The sequence below is a fragment of the Artemia franciscana genome, chromosome 13 (assembly GCF_032884065.1).
Source record: "Artemia franciscana chromosome 13, ASM3288406v1, whole genome shotgun sequence".
Lineage (NCBI taxonomy): Eukaryota > Metazoa > Arthropoda > Branchiopoda > Anostraca > Artemiidae > Artemia > Artemia franciscana.
This window is the reverse complement of record NC_088875.1, coordinates 30,527,550-30,549,942: the sequence shown is the minus strand read 5'-3', so window position 1 is coordinate 30,549,942 and position 22,393 is coordinate 30,527,550. Positions and strand designations below refer to the sequence as shown.

General features: G+C 36.2%; 1 protein-coding gene across 1 annotated transcript in view; it reads left to right on the top strand.

Moving 5' to 3' along the window:
* Window positions 1-22,393, top strand: part of LOC136034790 (very long chain fatty acid elongase 7-like) — a 57,852-nt gene that overhangs the window by 24,930 nt on the left and 10,529 nt on the right. Inside the window, exon 4 of the mRNA XM_065716202.1 lies at window positions 13,237-13,293. Coding sequence (XP_065572274.1) covers window positions 13,237-13,293 — 57 coding nt within the window. The remainder of the gene's footprint in view (window positions 1-13,236; window positions 13,294-22,393) is intronic.

Below are 22,393 nucleotides of genomic sequence, written 5' to 3'. Positions count from 1 at the left end.
GAAAGGTGGTTATAAATTCGGAAAGATAAAAAAACTGTTGTGAGGAGGGCGAACTACGGTATGCACTTTCTGGAAAAGTTGATTCACTTTTTTACGCCGTGGGAGCTCACTTCATTATAATGACAAGCAAAATTAATTAAAGATACCTGCCTTACTCAACCTAGAAAGGCGTATAATATTTCACATTGTACAATCTATGTTCAACACATGGAGCGCAGATGCTAGTATAAAAGGAATCAGAGACTGCAAAACTGTTTGCCTATTCTTTCGTGCTATTTATAAAAGACCTATCTCAATTCGTTTGTGCTATTTCTTTTGCAACTACAGAGGAATCAATTCGTTTGCTTGGCAGAATTTGCGACCTACTTCAAGATTCGAATTATCTTATTCCTAATTGGAAAGTGATATCACTTGTAAGTGATGAATACGTATAGCAAAATAAATGATGAATTTGAAATCATATAATTTTGGATATCCTAAGCCTATTATAAGTACTCTTTGTGTACGTTAAGTGAAAGATTATTCAGTATTACTCTATTTTGCATTGTGTCTAAAAGAAAAAAGTAAAAAAATGATATAAAAGTTACATTGTCTCAGTCTTGACATTTTATTGGCGATCTTGATAGTAGTGGGGCCCTATGGTTTTGACAAGACAGATAGCTGCTTCTCTTTTCTTCATTAATGGTTTAAGATCAAGAAGAAGTTTAACGACGATTCCCTCAAGACGCAGGTGTTATTAATTTTCTTGAAGATGCAAATAGTTTTTTCGTAACAGGTGTGTTTTCTTCAAGATGCAGGTGTTTGTTACATAATAGGTGATGTTTTCTTCAAGTTTTCTTTGGTTCTTATGTTTGAAAACCTTCGAGGACCAGGAAAAACCTTCAATGGCCGCTGATCATGATGCAAACGTACTTGTTACGTAATCGTTTTGTTGATTGTTTAAAAAGCTAGGGACGTAGGGGTCAAAACCCTCAGGACGCGCCAAACCTAGATGCAAACATTGACAATACTTCACAGTTTTTCTTTGATTGTTGTGTTTAAATACCTCTGAGAGCAAGGAAAAACGCTCGGAGCCCCCAAATAGGAACCCCGGTTATAATTGAGGACGGCACAAACGTGGGTGTTTCGTAATACTTACGTAACTGTTTTCTTCAAGACGTTTCAGACATTTCAAGACGTTTTTAAGACTTCTTTATTCAAGACGTTTTTAAAACATTTTTCTTCAAAGTTTCTTCAAGACATGCTAGAGTTCAGGGCCCGTGGGAAACCCCTTGGTTATAACTGAGCACGGCACACATGTGGGTGTTACGTAATGGTAATTTACACGCGAGTGTTACGTAATGGCGGCACACACATGAGTGCTATGTAATGGAGTCGCACACGTGGGATCTCACGGAATGACGGTACACACATCAGATGTTACGTAATAACGATGTACGAGTGAGATATTACTGCTAATCAATATGCAAACGTACGCGTTACATAATAGTTTCTTTGGTTGTTTAAAACTCTAGGGATGTAGGGGGGAAACCTTAAGGACTCGCTAAATCATTGTTATGCTTAAAACCTGCAAGGGCCAGGAAAAAAAACCCAGGGTTCCCCAAGTAGGAATCCACGGTTGTAACTGAGAAGGGCGCAAACGTGGGCGTTACGTAATAGTTATGTGACTGTTTTCTTCATGACGTTTTCTAAGACATTTTCTCAAGATGTTTTTAAGACATTTTCCTTCAAGAGATTTCAAGATATGTTAAAGAAAAATATCTTCAAGACGTTTCAGGACATTTAAAGACGTTATTCTTGCCAAACCAAGATACAAACATATACGTTGCATCATAGTTTTTCTTTGATTGTTATGTTTAAAAACCTTCGAGGGCCAGGAAAAAAAACCCAGCCCCCCCCCCCAAGTAGGAACGCCCGGTTGTAACTGAGAACAGTGGGAACATGGGTGTTACATAATACTTATGTGACTGTTTTCTTCAAGACGTTTTAAGACATTTTACTTCAAGATGTTTTTAAGACATTTTTCTTCAAGGCATTTCAAGAAGTTTTCAAAACGTTTTTCTTCAAGACGTTTTTCTTTAAGATCTGTTCAAGACGTGCTAGAGTTCAGGGACCATGGGAAACCCCTGGTTATAACTGAGCTCGGTACACACGTGGGTGTTACGTAATGGTGGTGCACACGGGAGTGTTACGTAATGGCGGCACACATGTGAGTACTACGTAATGGAGGTGCATATGTGAGATCTTACGTAATGATGGTGCACACACCAGATGTTACGTAGTAACGATGCGCACGTGGGATGTTACATAATACTTTAAAAGATTTTTTCTTCAGAATTTCATTTTCTCCAAGTTTTTTTTTCTCTCAGGAAACCTTTATATTCCAAATGTTTTTGGTCCGCTTAAGGAATCGAGACATTTACCCCAATGCAACTTTGCGCTAAACAGTTAGACAAAGAAAGCCTTCTCAATATTATGATTCGTAGAATACTTTCTAGTGGATATTTTTGAAAAATCTGCGGATCGCATGTTTCATATGTCTGGAATAATTGACTTATGGGGAGATTACTGAAAATTGGTGCATTTGATGTGCACATGCTTGTTACAGTGTTATTAATTTTCCAATGCGACCTTGACATTGATATGTAAGGCACAAGCTATTGTGTATAAAAATTTATTTATAAAAGAAATATTGAAAATCATGAAATCACAGAAAAAACAGTTAAAACTCAACAAACGGAAGAACAAAACGTATGAAAAGCTGATATAGGATAAAGTATAAGCAAAAAGGTGAATTAAAGAAAGGTGGGAACCCTATCAACCCCATTCAGGGCGAGGGAAGAGGGTTGTTATTAAAGGTAAATTTAAGCTAAATTGATATTTCTGAGAGGTTAGTGAAAAACAAAAGTAATAATAAGAAAAAGGGTCAACTTCACTATACGTTTTCTCGCTAGTAAATGAAACACCCGATTTGAACAAGAAATCTAAAAGACATAGACTTTTTTGCACATACAAGTTTTATTAACAAAAATACTGTCCTGATGAAGGAAAAAATATAAGCAAAAAGCGTGAGTTAAAAAAAGGTAGGGGTCCTAGAATCCAATTCCAGGGTTAGGGGGTGGTTGTTGTTAGAGGTGAATTTTAGCCATGTAAAGAGATATTTCTGATAAGCTTTGATGAATATGCTTCGTTTTCACTGCATTATTAGACGCAATTGCATGCTGCATTGTATTAATTTAAGTTTTGGTATTAGTAAAATCACATTTTTTATTAGCCTTAAGTATTACGCTTTATGCAGCAGAAGCCTCATCACTTACAATATTAATACTAAAAAAAATGTCAACAGCACAATTCGTTTTCACGCTAGTATTTGAAACAAGCAATAGAACAATTGATACAAAAGACACAGAATTCTTTGTACATAAAATTCTACTAATGAAAAAAATCATTATAAAATTAGGAAATCACAGAAAAAAGTAGTTAAAAATTATCAAACGAAAAATCTAAACTTGAAAAAGCTGATACAGGATGAAATATAAGCAAAAAGCATGAATCAAAGAAAGGCGGGCCCTAGCAACCAACTCCAGGGGGAGAAGGGAGGGTTTTTAATTGAGGTAAATTTAAGCCATATTAAGGGATATTTTGAGAGTTTTTAATGAAAATTTATCGTGTTTATTGCTCTATTAGACGCATCTGCTTGCTACATTCTATTTATTTAAATCTCGGTATTAGCAAAATCATATTTTGAATGAGCCTTAAGTTTTACGCTTTATGCAGCATAAGGCTCTTTACTTACAATAATGCTAAGAACAAAAACTTTTAACTTCTTAATACGTTTTCTTGTTAGTATATGAAACACGCAATGGAACAAGAAATCTAAAAGACGAAGACTTTTTGTTCCGACAAGTTTTATTAATAATTTTTTATAAAATTACAAAATCTCAGAAAAAGCAGTTAAAACTCAACAAACGGAAAAACGAAACGTGAAAATTGTGATATAGGATAAAATATAAGCAATAAAAGTTTGAATTAAAGAAAGTCGGGAATCCATAGCAACCAATTCTAGGGGAGGGTTGTTACTAGGGGTAAATTTAAGCCATACTAATTGATGTTTCTGGGAGGTTTAATGAGAATGCCACGTTTCTTTGAGCCAAGACTATTTATATTAACGCTACCGTGACAATATGTGGCTGGTCCATGACGTTCTTGTGATACATGTTATCATACCTATGGCATTTTTAGATATTTTCATGATAAAATTATGCTTCGAATCCAGTGGCTCGTGTCGGGTCAATTCACGCCACCTTGGTACACTATGGCTGGCCTCTGACATCGCTATGGTTCAAATTATCATTCCTAAGACATTCTCAGACATTTTCTTGATAAAAATTTCGCTTTAAATCCATTGCTTTGCGTTTTTACTAGCCAATCTCATTTTACCCAAGATATTGTTTGATATTTATTTTAATAGAACCTATATCCAATCCCCCCTCGCTTTTGGCCCTGATTACAGCAATTTTAGTTCCAAATCTGCTTGCTCCGATCCCTGGTTCCAGCCCTAGTCCTGATTTCATCGATTCCGGTTCTGTAAGTTCCCGTTCCGCCACTTTCGTCCCCGTATTCCAAGGTTCCCGCTTCAAGCTCCATCAGTTCCAGTCCTAGATCCACCAAATCCGGATCCGTTAGTTCCTGTTCCGCCACTTTTGTCCACGGTTCCGATTCCGCCCCGAGCCCGGCAACTCCTGGATTTTTTATGCTGCTGTCCCCGTGGTACTCTATGGCTGGCCATCGACTGTAACTAATTTATTGTTGGTTCTCAATCAGTATTATTTGTACATTGGAGAGATAAACACTTACATCTTACTTTAAAAAGTAAAGAGAAATATTTCAAGAAAGTGTGTTCATAATATAGCTATCGTAGCATTGAATGATGACTATGAGAAATGAATTTGAACTAAGAAACAAGCATTAAAGGGGGTCTTATCGGAAATAAGTGCAAGTGTTGCCATGCCAGTAATACGTCGAATTCCTTTGGAATACCAAAAAAATCAGCATAGGTGATGGTAGATATGCGAGAGTGAGATCTCCAGAGTTGATAACACAAAAAGAGAATGCGAACATGAAAGTTTTAGTTGATGAAAAGGCCTACTTCTTGCTAATGCGTGTGATAACACTTTAGCCGTTGATAAATTATGTCGCCATCTTTTTGGTTAAGCTTTCAAAAGAAGACAAGCCTACTACAGCACCAAATTCACAACGCTTATCTTATCTATGTGCTACCTACAAGCCTACTTTGACAGACAATATCACCAAGGAATATAAAAATGAATTGATGAAAAACAAAGCACCAGCAAATGTTTTTACTACCATCATGGGTTTACCAATAGATAAAGTCCATGAACCGGATATTATCAACGATGAAATGTATGGCGAGGCTGTTAAAAGTTATGTATGACCCCAAAATGGAAATATGTGACATCAAGATGAAGTATTTTATGGGATTGATTCAAGTTTTTTGATAATATTCCACATGGATTCAAGTTTTTTTTATAATGCTCCACATGCCCGTGAAAATTCAATTATTTCAATGAAAATGCTTTATTGTATCGTCACGATTCAATTATTTTAGAGTATGCTAACAACTTCAAGGTTAGAATGTTATTCCAAAGTCAGAGAGCCAGAAAAGGAATTTTCAGAGTCGAGGGTATTGCTACCAGGCTCATAGGGGGGTCTACTAGAGTATGAGATAGGTTAACAGGGTTTTCACTGAAGTCTGAGAGTGATGGTAGGATTTTTGTTCAAAGTTTACCCGCAGACAGGCAAATACAGAGGCAAAACCACGGTTAAGACAGAGAGATAAAAACAAACACAAATACATAGTGAGACAAACAGGCCCACACACAGTCTGACACATGCACGATGATAGACTGACACAAATACACATACACACCGAGTCAAACACACTAAATCAGAGAATTTAGAGTGGAATTGGTGGAATCGGAACTGTAGTGTCGGGGGGGAGGGTAGAAGTGGTGGAATAGGAACTGTCCGAATCAGATTTGCTGGAGCTTGGACTGAGAGTGGAATTGATGGAACTTGGAGCAGAATTGCCGGAATTGGGAAGAGGGTGCAGAAGTGATAGAACTGGAAATGACGGAAGAGGAGTTGATGGAATCGGGACTAGGACTGGAACCCGGGTTGGAGCCAATAGAATCGGAACTGGAATTGCTGTAAGTGGGGGAAGCGGAATTGAAACTTGAATTGCTGTAACTGGGGCCAGAAGTGAGGGGGGATTAGATATAGTTTATTTAAAAATCTGAAAACACCGAGGGGATAATGAGATTTGCTTGCAAAACACAAAGCAACGGATTTAAAGCGTAATGATTATCAAGAAAAATGTCTGAGAATGTCCTAGGAATGATAATATGTATCATAGGGATTTCACGGTTCAGCCATAGTATGCCATGGTGGCGCGAATTAACATGGTGTATCACTAATGAGCGCCTTGCGAAAACACGAACCACTGGAAATAAAATATAATTTTCTTCCTGAAAATATCTTAAACAGCCTGAAAATAGCTTTAGGAATGATAATATATATCACAGGGATGTCACGAACTAGCTACATTTTATCACGGTGGCGTGAATATGCATAGTCTTGGCTCAAAGAAACGTAGCATTTTCATTAAAACTCCTCAGAAATACATCTTTTAATAGAGGTTATATTTACCTCTAATCACAACTTTCCCCCTCCCCCTGGAATTGGTTTTTAGGGTTCTCGCCTTTCTTCAATTCAAACTGTTTTTGCTTATACTTTATCCTATATCAGCTTTTTTGCGTTTTGTTTTTCTGTCTGTTGAGTTTTAACTGCTATTTTCTGTGATTTAGTGATTTTACATTTTTTTTATTAATACAACTTGAATGTACGAAAACGTCTGTCTTTTAGATTTCTTGTTCCATTGCATGTTTTATTTACTAGTAAGAAAACGAATTGTGAAGTTCACATTTTTTTCTTATTATTACCATTGTAAGTAATGAAGTGTGTGCTGCACAAAGCGTAATGTTTACCTCTAGTATTTTTTACCCAAATTTACCTCTAGTTGTAACCCCCCATTCCCCCTGGAATCGAATGATAGGGTGCTCGCCTCTCTTCAATCAACGCTCTTTTTACATAAATTTCATCCTATATCAGGTTTTTTCACGTTTCGTTTTTCTGCTAATTGAGTTTTAACTGTTTTTTTTTCTGTGATTTCATGATATTATAGTGTTTGTTATGAACAATACTTTTATATGCAATAAAAGTCCGTGTCAGCAATGTTTCGGTCATGTTCGAAAACAAGTAACAAACTAATAAGCAAATGCTTGTCCAATGTAACCAATTTCCAGTAGTCGATTTTTTCTCCCGCATATCAATTATTACAGACATAGGAAACACGCGATCCATAGATTTTTTGAAGCGTTTGTATTAGAAAATTTTTCCAGATCATAATATTATGAAGGCTTTTTTGGTCCCGCTGTCTAGTGCAAAGTTCCTGTAGCGGTCAAAATCTTGCGTCTTGCGGACAAAATTGCGTCCCCTGGGAAAAGCAAGACGTTGAAGAAAATGAAATCTTGAAGAAAAAACGCATTGAAGAAGAAAAGAAAACGGCTTGAAAGAAAAATGAAACTCTTAAGACAAAAATATCTTAGAGTATTATGTATAATATCTCACGTGTGTTTCGTCACAACGTAAGATCTCACATTATCACCGTCATTAAGTAAGGGTCCACCAGTGCGCCGCCATTGCGTAACACTCACGGGTATGCTGCCATGATGTAACACTCACATGTGCGCCGCCATCTTGTAACACCCTCGTGTATGCCGTCATTGCGTATCAACCGAGTTTCCTTTATTGGGGGCCCCGAGAGGCTTTTCCTGGCTTTCGCGAGATTTAAAAATTTAACAATCAAAGAAAAAACTATGATGTAGTATCTATGTTTGTATTTTGATTTGGCGGTTCCTGAAGGTTTTCCCCCTACATCTGTAGATTTTCAAATAATCAAAGAAAAGATAAAGTAACGCATACGTTTGCATCTTGACTAGTGGTCCCTGAGGGTTTTCCTGCCCCTTATAGGCTTTTAAACGTAAGAATGAAAGAAATCTTAAAGAAAACATCCCCTATTATTTAACAATCACCTTCATCTTGAAGAAAACAGTATATTGCAAAAAACACCTCCATTTTCAAGAAAATTTGTAACACATGCATCTTAAGGGAATCGCCGTTAAACTTCTTAGTGATCTTAGACCATTAAAGGAGCTGCTTTTGATTCACAAGATAAAAAAGTTTTAAGAATTTATGTAGGTGTTTTAAACGAATCAAATATAGTGCTTATTACCAAAAGCTACAGTTCACTGAGATAAGTCTTACACTTTCAAGGATCTTTATATGCTTATTTTTATTTACATTATTACCATTTTCAGAGCGTAGTTGTCCATAATTGTTTTTTTCGATGTTAATTATGTACTTTTTTGTTGTCTGTTTCATTGTCTTTTAATTCTGGTTACATGACCTACAGACAATATTCCAGAATATTTAATGCATAACATGAGGTCAACGTGAGACAAAGATATCCAATTAAAAATAAGTAAATATATATACATATATATATATATATATATATATATATATATATATATATATATATATATATATATATATATATATATATATATATATATATATATATGTATATATATATATATATATATATATATATATATATATATATATATATATATATATATATATATATATATATATATATATATATATATATATATATATATATATATATATATATATATATATATATATATATAAGGTATAAGATAATGCTGCTACTACTAAAAACTCGCCACATCATTTCGCCGACTGAGGACCACGTAGTTGCGCGTGTTTCTCTTCTTCGGAACTTCACTCATTGCTGCTACAATGACTCTTACTTCCTTAAAATATTTTCTTATTATTTTATCCCGGCCTATTCGGAAGTCTTCTACTTTTCACTTAACGTAAACTGAATTGCCAGAAGGTAAAATATTTGGCTGCATATCTTCCGTAATATTCTACAAACTAAGTTGTCAGATCTTAGTCGAAATTAGTTGGGTGTTTGGGTCATTCCTTTTTTAGGGGGGGAGTGTTGGGTCTGGTACTTTTGTATGAGGTAAAAAAGAAAGGGGTGCCTCAATTTTTATCATCATTACATCTAGCGGAAGGGGCAATTGGATCTCAGCTAAAACTGGTCAGAATGTGGAGATCGGGGGACCCTAAATTCTTTTCATCGTGATTTTATTGGAAGAGATCATCGGCTCTGAAATGAACGAGATGAGAAGTAGAAGCGTCCTAATTCTACGTTCTGAAAATTATTACCCCATTGAACCTACCTGGGGCAGAAGGTTCTTAAATTCTTGTCATCAGTTAAATTTACGGGAACTGTATAGTCTCAAAAATGCCTGATTGGAAAAATGAATTGAAGTCCCAGCTTTGGCTTGAGGGGATCATAACCTGATTTGAAATGAATAGCGGCGGAAATGGTCTACACGTTTGTGTAATCAAGACTTTAAACACATTGGTTTGTCGCATATCAACTGGATTTAGTCAGAAGTGGCATTTGACATGCTAGTTTTTGCCAATTTAAAATGCGGGAAAAAGGATGGCAATCCTAATCATTTTTTGCCAAGACGTCTTTTAGAAAAGGTGTGATCTCATCAAAGGTCGATGAATATTCAGAGCTAGTGTCGTAATTGGGAAGCCAGGTTGCCTTCAATCTCTATTGGGTGTAGAATAAAGTTGATCCTAAATTATTTTTATATAGGCATTTCTGGCAAAAGGGGGTGCTAGATCCAACTATTAGCTAATAATTAAGAGTTGAAATCCTAGTTTTTTGTATGTGGATGCAATGTGACTTTTGCAGGGTGGCATCTGCTTGGGAATAGCTTCGGCATAGCTCTTCACATCTTTTTAACAGTAACTAAATCAGGAAAGGTCACAGGATAATTTAGTCACGAAGATGTGTCCATCGTTGTTGAAAAATAGCACAAGTATTTTGCCGGCGATAGTTACACTGCCTTTCCACGGTAAAGTACTAGGAAAATTAGGAAATGAAGAATTGGCAAGGCCGTGATTAACCCTTTGATGCCTGAATTATGAAAAAAGAATGGGAAAAATATTTCGGCCGTTTCCAGGCTTCGTTATGACCTATTCCACGACAGAAATGGCAAGAAAAAAATGTATTGATAAAGATGATGAAATAAAAAAATGGTTCCCACAGGAACCATCCGGCAATCATGGCACAAAAACACTATGATCGGCTACATAGTGTGGTAAGTCAGAAAACAATTCCTGTTGGGTGTGAAACACAATGACATTTCACATTTTACGCATTTCACTTTGGAATGAGCTTGTACACATACTCTGCATCTCTGTTTGCTCTCTATCCAAGCCGGGAAGTGCCCCTGTCCATCGAGTCTTGTCGAATCTGGGGGGCGACAAGTATAATCTCTTTTTTTCTGAGAGTTGGTATCTGCGTCACTGAGAGGTCTACCTCTCTTTGGTGTTGCCAAAGATGCACCAGATAGAAGTGCACGTGCCACATCTGTCTTGAACTGTAGCAGGTTCATTGGTTTCTGCCCAGCACCAAGACATCTGCGGTATAAGAGCCAGCCATTCACAACGGAGAGGTCAAACAAGAAGAAGAAGATCCTCATGTACCATTTGCTCCGTGACTTGAAGTCGATCCTGTAAAGCTCCAGCAACATGTTGGCAAGATCTACACCACCCATAAAGCGGTTGTACTCCCTCACACAATATGGTCGCTTGACATCGGCATACTCTTTTCGTTTACCATCCCACCGCCTACACGCATCTTCTGGGTCTAGGGTGGCATAGGTCGAAATCAAGTGGACTGGCTTATTGTCATACCACTTCACCACAATGGCATTCGACTGCGTTTCCACTCGCCAGTCGTAAGAGCCTCTTCCTCGGGCTTTCAATTTGCTGTCGGATTCCAAAGCACAGCCTTTCAACCTGTTTGCCCTCACTGTGGCCAGTGTAAGTATGCCCTGATCACTTAGTGTTTGTGCCAAGTCTATCGAGGAGAACCAATTGTCAAAGAATAGCTTGTAATTTTTGTGCTTGGGTATTCCTCTTGCAAGCCGCAGGACAAAATCAGCTCCAACTCCCAGGTCACTGACATCAACCGATCCCTTACCCGTATACATTTCAAAGTCGTAAACGAAACCACTCTCCCCAGCCCTTGAGATGAACTTATAACCCCACTTATGCGGTTTCTTGGGATTGTACTGCTTCAACGAAATCCTCTGTTTTGTCGGCACAATTTGCTCGTTTACTGCCTGGTGTTCTTCTGGGGGTATCTTCATAAAGTTATCTCTGATCATCTCTATCAGAGGACGAACTTTGTGGATCTTGTCGTGCCCAGGGTCTCCTCGTGGTTTCTGGGTAAGATTGTCGTTGAAATGAAGATACTTTTTGATCTGCTCGAATCTGTCACGCGACTTGGCATCAGCTATTACAGGGTAGCGCGTTTCGTTTGACCAGTAACTGCGGTATGACGGCATTTTCACTATTCCTGTGAATGCAAGGATCCCTAAGAAGCATTCCACCTCGGCAGATGAAACTCCAAATTCTTTGGCATCTTTTTGAAGAGCGTAAATTTTCGTTTGGTCACGTATATGGTTGACCACGCCTTGGTCAAAAAACAGCCTGACAAATTCCAGGGGTGTCTTGCCACTCATTTCTTGGTCGACGACAAGATGAACCAATACTGGGGCCGTCCGATCCAACCCCGTGGGTAGGGGTTGTTTCGGACATTTCAAAAAAATGAAAAAAAATAAAAAAAATTTTTGCTTTTTGTAGAAAAATCTGAAAAAAATCTCGAAGGTAGTCCTAACGGATAAAAGTCAATGGCTTAGAAGATATGCCGTTTCAAAAAATCGCGTCCGGGTCAACCCCGGTCTCCCCTACATTGTTATTGACGACGGCAACTCCACCAGTTCTTGTCTAGATGGCTCTTCCGAGTGATACAATTCGGAGCTATGCATGCCGGATGGTTCCTTGAAGCCACAGAACATGGTCGAGCTCTAAAACTTTTGGAATGAAAACTCTAGCACAATAAACAATAAAGTTATTCACAAAAAAGTATTCTCACCTTTCAGGAAAAACAAGCAAGGCTAGAGGGCATAGGTTCAAACTTCATTACCTCACACAAGGGTGACAGATTACGGACTAAGAAAAATACAAACCTGTCTAGGTAGATCAGATTGAGACAATGGCAAACGGATTGACGTTAATAGGTCAAACGGTCAGGATTAAAATAAATTAAAAAGTTCATGGTTCCTGAGGGAACCTTCAGGCATCAAAGGGTTAAGTGAACTTGAAAACATTGAGCTCCAAAATTGAAGTTAGGGTAGCCTTCTGTCTCTCAATTCTCTAGAGACCGCCGATTGTCAAAAACCCTTCAAATAGCACTTATTCATTGGCGGAAATATCAGGTTAATTATACCAGCTCTAGGGCGATCTGAAACGATTCTTTCTGGCAAAATCTTGTAAAAATTTCAGGTAGCTGAAAATATTCTATGGGACTGTTCGAAAACAGGAAAATACATAGAAAAATTATTGCAGTCATCTTACTGGTTATTTTCTTCTGCTCATGATAGTACCGATTCTGTTCTAAAAGCAATATCCTTCATTGAGTACAGTGGTGATAAAGAGATGAGGAAATAGAGCAAAATCCTAGCAAACATTTTGCAGCATCTTTAAGAAGCTACGGCCTGATGTTAAAAGTAGAATCTTCCGCCAACGAATACTTGAGTACTTTTTAATGATAAATTTTCAATTTTAACATGGAATTTTCAAGTTCCATCAGTTTACTTAATCACGGCCTTGGAGAATGTATGTGGGTGCCTTAGCACCGTCGAATTATTGTATTGCAGCTATTTTACCTATTAGATTATCTACCATTAGGCAAAAAATACCAATTTTACTCTCAAATGGGCCAGTGGGCAGAAGTAGGACATATAAAGCATATGTTAAAACAAAAGGTTGATTTCCTGTCACTGTTATAAAAATAAATTGTTTTAGCCTCTAATGTTACCATAGTTTACAAACTTGCGGTAGAGCTATTTATGTTAATCGTGTTCTGTGTTTCCCTTTGCTAATTATTATTTATTTGTCTTATTTTAGATGGCCAGAGCTTGTTGGTGGTTTTATTTTTCCAAATATATCGATCTGTTGGATACGGTATGTGTTCTTTTTATTCTTGTCTACATTATTTTCTAGTATTTCCTCTATGTAGCCGTATTCTTTTCATTTTATGTTAATGTCGTTATGACCTTCTGAAATAAAATTACAAATTACGAAAACAGCATAATTCAGAAGGCCTCGTGTGTTTATTTTTCTAGACGGAGATAACTTCCTAACTTTTATAGGCTAGTATTTTGGGTCGACAGGTTCGACCCGTTTTTGGTTTTTAAAATATTAAGGGTTGTCCACTTTTTACACAATACCATTTTCTCGCTTGCAGGGGGAGTTGGAAATGAAACTTTTAATAGATTTTTTTTTCCGTGTCTTGAAAGCCTTAAGAAAATCATCGGGGATGAATAAGCTGGTCTTTTTAACCCTAAAAATGCTTGCATGTTGCAACTTGTGGCACCGATGAAACGATTAATGAAAACGATAATTTCTTTTCAGATTTAGTCAGATTTAATTGTTAGCAAAAATGGTTCCAATATGAATAAGTGGTTCATGAACGCCAATAGAACCCACCTCCAAGTAATAGTAATTCAATTAAATTACCGAACAATACTCATTGTCTGTCATTTCTAAGCACATATTTTTTATTGAGGAGTCAAGTTGATCAACTCCTTGACTCCCTCATAGCCACAAAAACTTCAATTAGTTGCATATTGGTACAATCCTTTGAAAGGGTGGAAGATGTAGGAATACAAGAATATATAGGAGCATAGATAAAAGAAGAAGAAAAAGCAAAGTTTAGGCCACCAAGGTTTCGAGTGGACGTCCGTCGGAGCGCTCTCAGTAGAAAATTTCCATATCGTCCCACTATGTAAGTATTTCTATACCTCTCCCAAAAACAGGGAGGGTAGTTCAAAATACAAAAAAAAAAAAAAATTTGCAAGTGATGCTTTTATTTATTTTCCACGATTGTGGTCCTTTTAATCAACCTTATAGAGGAGTTCCTCTCGTCGATGCCCCTTAGAATGTGTATAATTATTAGTGTTCGCGTCTATGAATGTCAGAAGCAAGAAATATATAACCAATCGGTCTGATTCGGATATTGTGCACATTTAAAATTTATGAAAATATGAAATCATTTTCTAATGTAAATAAAAAATATTACAAATTGCTTTCATGTACTTTAGTCTTAAGATAACCACTTTTATGTGTTGAGCCATTTAGAATTATCTCTGCATTTTCTGCAGTTATGTAACATCTGCGCTACAGGAAATTTCAACACGTCTAGCTTAGTGAAAATTGCGCAACTAAATCTTGAACATTCTAAACCCATTAAAAGAAAATACATTTCCCTCTTTTGCCTATATTTTCACAGATTTATAGAATCAGTGACAGCGGCGGTTTGACCGCCCTGTCTGTAGACCAAATTAATTGCCCTTTTCTGCTAGCCTGCCTAACAGACAATTAAAAATAACTGTATATGAAAGATCAACTTTTTTTTCATTGATGAACGATATATTGATAGAGTTGCGACTGTCATCAGCTCGAAATAATTGCGTGGGAAACCCGTGTAATTATGATCTCGCCAGAACAGCATAGTCAGTTACATAAAAAAAAAAAATTTAATGTCTAAATAAATATGACATTCACGTTTTTTTTTTGGCTAATTTTCTTTTCATCTTGCCTGGACCACATGTAGTCACCCTTGTGGATAAAATCAAAATTTTACGTGAATCCCTTGAATTATGTTCAGCTTTAAAGCGTAAAATGTATGATTGACCAATCAGAGTAAATATTTATGGCATAATGTTTTTGAACTTAGAAAGATGGTAGCTCAGAACAGCAGTTTTCCTATCTGTAAGATGAGTCTGGCAAGAAATAAAAGGAAGTAGCATTAGTAGGCAATATGTGGGAAAATATTAGTGTTGATACGAGCTTTTCAAACCCATTTCTTGCTATTTAAATTTTCCGCTTTTGTAGTATACTTGTGTTTAACAACAACCCAACCAAAGAATAAACCACATCAGAGACAACTCATGGCTTTTTTTAATCGTCATGTTTGTGTGTTTCGACATCACTAAAAAGCCTAAAATCCCAAGGAAGTATACTTTCTGGTTATTGCCCACCCTGTGTGGTCTGCTGAATGCTTGCTATGTCACCAGAACATATAGAAAGGAAGTTTTTTTTTTAATTTCTGAATTCGATTATTTTAGATCTGAACTTCTATTTTATATTCATTAATTACTTTTTTATCCATCATGCAAGGTCATGCTTCCATAGTAATTTGATAGCTTTCTGCCAAATTTTTTTAAAACGTACGTTGATAATTGGGTAGCAATCATCCTGGTATCAACTCATTATTTATTTTCTTTCTTTGCCTCCTTCAAAAGACAGGTAGTCTGGTTTTGTGTTTAATCGTGGGATGCACCAGAAGTCCTTCTACTGTACTGAGAGATGAATAAATCTATTAAATAACTAGATAAGGGTACATTGTGTACTATTCAGAGATTACCTCACGCTATGGGATAGAAGAAAAAACCAAAGGAGGAAACATTCTCACATATATATATCCACTCCCCACCTCATTTATACCCAAGTCTTAATTTTATCCCTAAAGGCTCCAACCAATTTATTTTTGCGTTAGACTGGATGAATCGGGTTGGTGTCACATATTGTTAGATCCGTGCTTTTTTTTTCTCTCCTCACATTTAAAAATATGAATGTCTCCCTATCAAAGCTCGATGCGCACTAAGCGGTGAAGGGGGCAATATACAACAAAACAGGGTTTCTATTCTCACTCGCAAGATTTTCTGACGAGGGTATCGGCAAGCTGCCGGTCTTTGGTAACAAGTAATTTAAGTTGAACCAAATCTACTACAAAATATTACTAAAGAAAAGAACAATAATTTCGTATTTAAATTAATATAGCATCGTATCAATGATTTCCCTAGAAAATTACTCTGCGTGACAGAGTGTCGTTATTCATTTTACTGACGTTAGAACTTCGGCTTCCTTCGTGCAAATATAAGCTTTTAGAACATTCCCAATGTTCTGCTTCTGTGAGATTTCGATCTTTGCAAATCGAAAATTGAGTTAGTTGTATGATTATTAATTATAACTAAGCTAGCAGTAGAGACTGTGGGACGGTGGGCATAAAAAAAACAGAAGAAAGAACGTAGTCTGATATCTTTTGGGAGGACCAGAGAAGAACATTTTGCATTTGTCCCTCCAAACTAAAATTTAACCCCCCCCTCCTAACAGACATAGAAAATTTCAACTCGATCCCCCAGTAGTGAAACAAAATAGGATAGAATTTCCAAAACTAGATGTAAAATTCATTTCCATTTTAATGAAACCTACTTGTATAGTGAAATAAAATACCCGCTTTACTTCAGGCTTCAATTACTTGTTGTTCAACGTCATAGTATAGTTTCCAGTGGTTAAGGTTAGTGTCTGATTAAGAGTTACTGACAATCAATTATTTAGCTCGATTCTTTACTGGTCCATGAAAGATATGATTAGAAAAAGGTAATTACGACTATCTGGAGTTACCATATATATAAAAAAACAAACAAACAAAAAATCAGTTTACGTTACAGGTAATACGAAACTCTATCTTAACCATCCAAGGAAAAAGTCATTAATTGACTTTTATATCTTTTTTTTTAATTTCAACGCATCGTCGTTGCCGTATTTGAAAGACGCAGTCTAATTGTTTCTGCAACAAAAGTCCAATTCTATCGTCAAAATGGCCAACACATGAGTAAGACGCTTAGCCTAGTGAAAAATAAATTAAGTGTAATACTTAAAACCCTCTTTCAGTTTATTAAATCAAAATTAAGACTATGTAAGTGTTTGTATGCACTTATGCAGGACTATATTTGTGGGAGAGATGGGGGGGGGCAATTTTGGAGAATGACACAGCACAAATTCGAAAAAAAAGTCAAGAATAAATAACAGGCAAACACGGAGAAATTAGATAATTGGATTTTGGTGTTGGGGGCATAGACCTTAAGAGTTTTAAGGTTTGATACTTTTTTGTCTTGATTGAACTTAGATTCCAATAGAAGGTAGCCTCTATATAAGGAATTCCAGTGGTCAAAAATTCAACCCAAAGTTCGGGAAGGAGTTTAAAATAGGTTAAGTAACTTTAAAAACATAAGCTGATTGAACATACTAGTGGGCCGATCCCTGCATGTTTTGGGAACATGACTAGTAAGCTAGTATGCAGTACGGGCTGTGAGGTATCCCATCATTCGAGTGGCCAGGTGTCCCATCATTCCGAGCACACAGGTATCCTATTAGTCCAAGCACGCACACATCCCAATGTGCTATTGGAGTTGCTAGTACTTCGTATCCAGCTAAAAACTTGTAGGAAGGAAACAATATATACAAATTTTTTCGACGGAACTATTCAACAGGTACAGCAAGAACCCACATAGCGTTATCGTAGCTTCCGGCTGATAAGAAAATTCTTGGAAATGCATATCAGATATTATTTCTGAAACAATGCCATTGATAGAATCGCACAGTACACCCACAATTCCTACGACTATTTGGAGTTGCTAGTCCCTCACATCCAGCTAAAAACTTCTTGAAGATTTAACTTTTTCTGGAAGCAATTTATGCCTATTTTCTTGAAGAAACGATTTAATTGGTATAAGTGCAGCCCTGAAAAAAGGCTTTATCACAATTTTTGGGCGATAACGAAATTCTTTTGTTTGCTAAGTATTTTGTTTAATAATTGAAGTGAGCTTGAAGTGACATGGTCCTAATAAACGGAGTATAGATATGGATTCTAAAATATAATTGAAAGAAATCTTTTTGTACTCTAATGCTATCGAGCCGATTATTGATTATCGATAATCAATAATCGATAATTTGGGATGCTTGCTGGACAAACATATTCTTTTGATGGTTAATGAAACTTATTTTGATATCTAAAAATTGTAATGACTACAACTGGTCAGGTATAATTTTTGTAATTCAATGGTCCTGAGCACATCGGTTTTCCATTACAGGGCTTGTGCATGCCTTTGGGTCCCCACATTCTATCCAGGGCCCCAATGACCACCCCGTCAATACTCCCCCCGATGTTTTTTGAAACATAATTTTTGAACTTGGATCTTTTTATAAGGGGCCCCCATAGCACTCTGTGGTCGGACATTGACAGTGGATGGTTTATTTTATGTTTGGTCAATATTTATGGTACACTGGAAGGATAAACGCTTACATCATATTAAAAAAAAGTGAAGATATTCGAGGTAATTTTGTGCACATGATAAAGTTATCGTTGCGTTGATTGCTGACAAAGATAAATATTTGAATTATGAAGCAAGCAATAGTGGGTATATCATTGGAAATGTATACATGCATTGTTATGATAGTGAGAAATCAAATTTATTTGGAGTATTGAAGAGACTCAACCCTCATGATGGAAGATATGAGATACGGGAGATAACAACGGGGCTATAGAGATGAATTGGTGAAAAACAAAGCACCAACAAACAAATACCATCATCGTTGATTTACCAACAGATACAGTCAATGAGCCCAATAACACCAATGATTAAAATAGTTACGAAGTTTGAGCTGAACCCATAATAAACTCCATAATCCATAATATGACTCAGAAGTAGAATGAGTGACATGTCCAGAGAAAACACAATGAAGTATTTTATGGAATAAATACAAAGCATTCATTTTTTATGATGATATTTCTACATACCACTATTACAATAGAAATATTTTACGTATTACTAGTTAATATCTCCATTAATTTTAGGGTACGCTAGAAAATCGAACGTTTAGGATGTTTATTAAAAAGCCAGAGATATAGGAAAAGAAACTTGACAAAACGTTTGACTGTAGTAAAGTCAGGTACCTGATAAATTCTGAAAGTATTAGTTGCTTTCTGGGTACCAAAAAATGTTCTGAGTTTTTTTTCTAGAGAAGAGATTGCATGTCAAATTTGGCTCTGGATGAGAAATTTGACGGGTATAATTATGAAATCATTGGAGAACATGATATTTGCTTGGGATGTTTTTTTTTCTATATGGCTCCTTCAGTGGTACTTTGTGGCTGATCATCAACAGTACTTAGTTTGTTGTATGTTTTCAATCAGTATTTTTTGTACATTGAAAGGAGAAACACATGATTGGAGTATATGATACTATAATATATAATAATATTTATTTCTAACCCACTTACATCAAAAAGATAAATAGTGGAGTAAAAACTTGAAGAAAAACGGAAAACAGTACTTAGTTTGTTGTATGTTTTCAATCAGTATTTTTTGTACATTGGAAGGAGAAACACATGATTGGAGTATATGATACTATAATATATAATAATATTTATTTCTAACCCACTTACATCAAAAAGATAAATAGTGGAGTAAAAACTTGAAGAAAAACGGAAAACAAATAAAAAAAAAGTGATAAAAAAAAAACAAAAAAAAAAACGAGAGTCAACAATAGACATTAATCATACAAACGGATCAGACCGTGGTGAGGCGACAAACGCCGATACGCCGTTTCTGAGAGCTTTTTGTGTAGATCAGTCAGTTTCTCAGTAATGTTCGGAAGATGGATACTAGATTTATCGGCTTGAAATCGTCTTCTTATGGCGTTATGTTTGGATATGCACTTTTGATATTGGCTAAAGAACATGAAGATATTGACTGTTATCAGCGGAAAGTGAACTATAATATGCTTGACTTTGATAAAAGCTTGTAGAGTACTACATTACGATATTTGAATCGACTGGGATTTTATGACCAATTGATTACACCGTAAAATAAAAATGGTAAAGAACTGAGTACTGTTCAGGGAGAAGTCAGAGAAATGTGTAGTTTTCTCGAGGTTGAAGTGTTGTATGTAAAGGGTAATGTGTCTACAGATAAACTTTGATCCAAAACTTTGACCCTACAATTCCCCCTTTCAACTTACTAGAGTTTAAATGCCCTAAAATTGAAGTAGATTATCCTTTTCCTGGAGATGAGGCCAAGTTCTTCGCTCCAAGGCACCAAGGGACGTACCTGATCGTGATATGTGCATCCGACCCTGTAAAGAATACGGTATATCATAGAATCCGGTTTTATGGATGTGTAATAGTTAACTTCAAGCAATAAACATCTTTAAGATTAACGTTATCTAATTTTTAGACCTGTTACCAGAAGCAATCACACAACTAGTTTCAAATTAACCTATGATGGATGAAAATATTGAAATAGAAATATCTGTTTACTTCTATTGTATCATCTGTAAAGGCCATTACCATGATTTTACCAATTCTTTTGAGTGTAACGCAATCAATTTAGAACATATGGACATTAGAATAGATGAGGTGAATCCGGAAGAGGTGAGGAGAAAAATGTTGAATGAAATGAAGTCAAGTAGAGTGGAGAAAAACAATTTTAGATTGGTAGTAAGAAACTAGCGGAAGAAAGGGCGCCCTTGCCGTCCCACGAAAGCTTAAAATCACTAGGATCGTTTTGGAAAAGGAGGTACACTATACTGGACAGGGATCACAATGAAAATCAGCCCCTTCCCTACAGAAATTCTTCACATTCCTTGACAAATGACCGAGAAGATTCGTACAAAAGAAATTTGTCATACAAGAATTCATCATCATTCAGAAAGAGCTCCCGTTTATCAATTTATGCCAAATTTCGTTACTGATGACCTTTTTAATGGTCAGAGATGTGTGAAAAGGTTTTTCATAAAAATTTAGTAAAAGCACTTTAGAGTACAATAAACTCAGCTAGTTGGTAAATTCCGAGTGTTTTAGTTGCTGGCTGGATAACAAAAATTTAGTGAAAGCACTTTTGAGTTCAAGAAACTCAGTTAGTTTGCAAATTCTGGGTGTTTTGGTTGCTAACTGGGTTATCAGAAATTTAACAAAATCACTTTTGAGTACCAGAAACTCATCTAGTTGATAGATTTCATATACCTTAGTACAACAAAGTCGGCTAGTTGGTAAATTTTGAGTGTTTTAGTTGCTTACTGAATATCTTTTTTTAGTACAACAAACTAAACCACGTGATAAATTTCGTGTGTTTTACTTGCAGGCCAAGTACCGAAAATGTAATAAAACCACTTTTTAATACAACAAACTCAGCAACTTGATAGATTCCGTGTGTTTTACTTGCAGGTAGAATACGAAGAATTTAGTAAAAGCACTTTAGAGGACAATAAATTCACTAGTTGGCAAATTCCGATTGTTTTAATTATCGACTTGGTGAAAGAAAATTAATAAAAACAATTTTGAGAACAACAAACTCAGCTAGTTGGTAAATTCTAACTGTTCTAGTTGGTGACTGAGTAACAAAAATTTAATGGAAGCACTTTTGAGTACAACAAACTCAGCTAACTGATGAAATCCGAGTATTGCTGGCTGAGTACTAAAAAGAAATAATGAAAGCACTTTTTACTACATCAAACTCGACTAGTTGGTAATTCCAGGTGTCTTATCTTAGCTGCTGACAAAATATTAAAATTTAATTAAGGCACTTTTGAGTACTACACATTCAGCTAGTTGATCAGCTAGCTAGCTAGAAGAAGTTCAAAAAATTCTGTTAAAAAATTGGGGTAGGGGAGTTGGGGGGGGTCCTTGGGGTCATGGAGAAGCATGGGGCCCTAGGTGGGAATGTGGGATTCCAAGCTCTTGCGCAAGCCCCGTTAATGGAAAACCGATGTGGTCAAGAGCTTTACATTACAAAAATGATACCTGACTGGTTGTAGTCATTGAAATTTTCGGAGATCGGAACAGGTTTCATTAAGCATGAAAAGAATATGTCTGTCCAGCTAGCATCTCAAATTACCAATTATTGATTATCGATAATCAACGGCTCGATACCGTTAGACTAAAAGAGATCTCTTTCAATTATATTTTAGAATCCATATAAGGAATATCCTTATCGCCCGGAAATTGTTATAACGCCATGTGTTGGGCTATTCTTGTACCAATTGAATGGTTTCGTCGAGAAAATAGGCATATATTGTTTCTGGAAAATGTTAAATCTTCTTGAAATTTCTTGCTGGATACGAGCGACTAGCAACACCAAATAGTCTCAGAAATGGTAGGTTTACTGTGCGCTTGTGTCAACGGCACTTTTTCAGAAATAATATCTGATATGCTTCTCCAA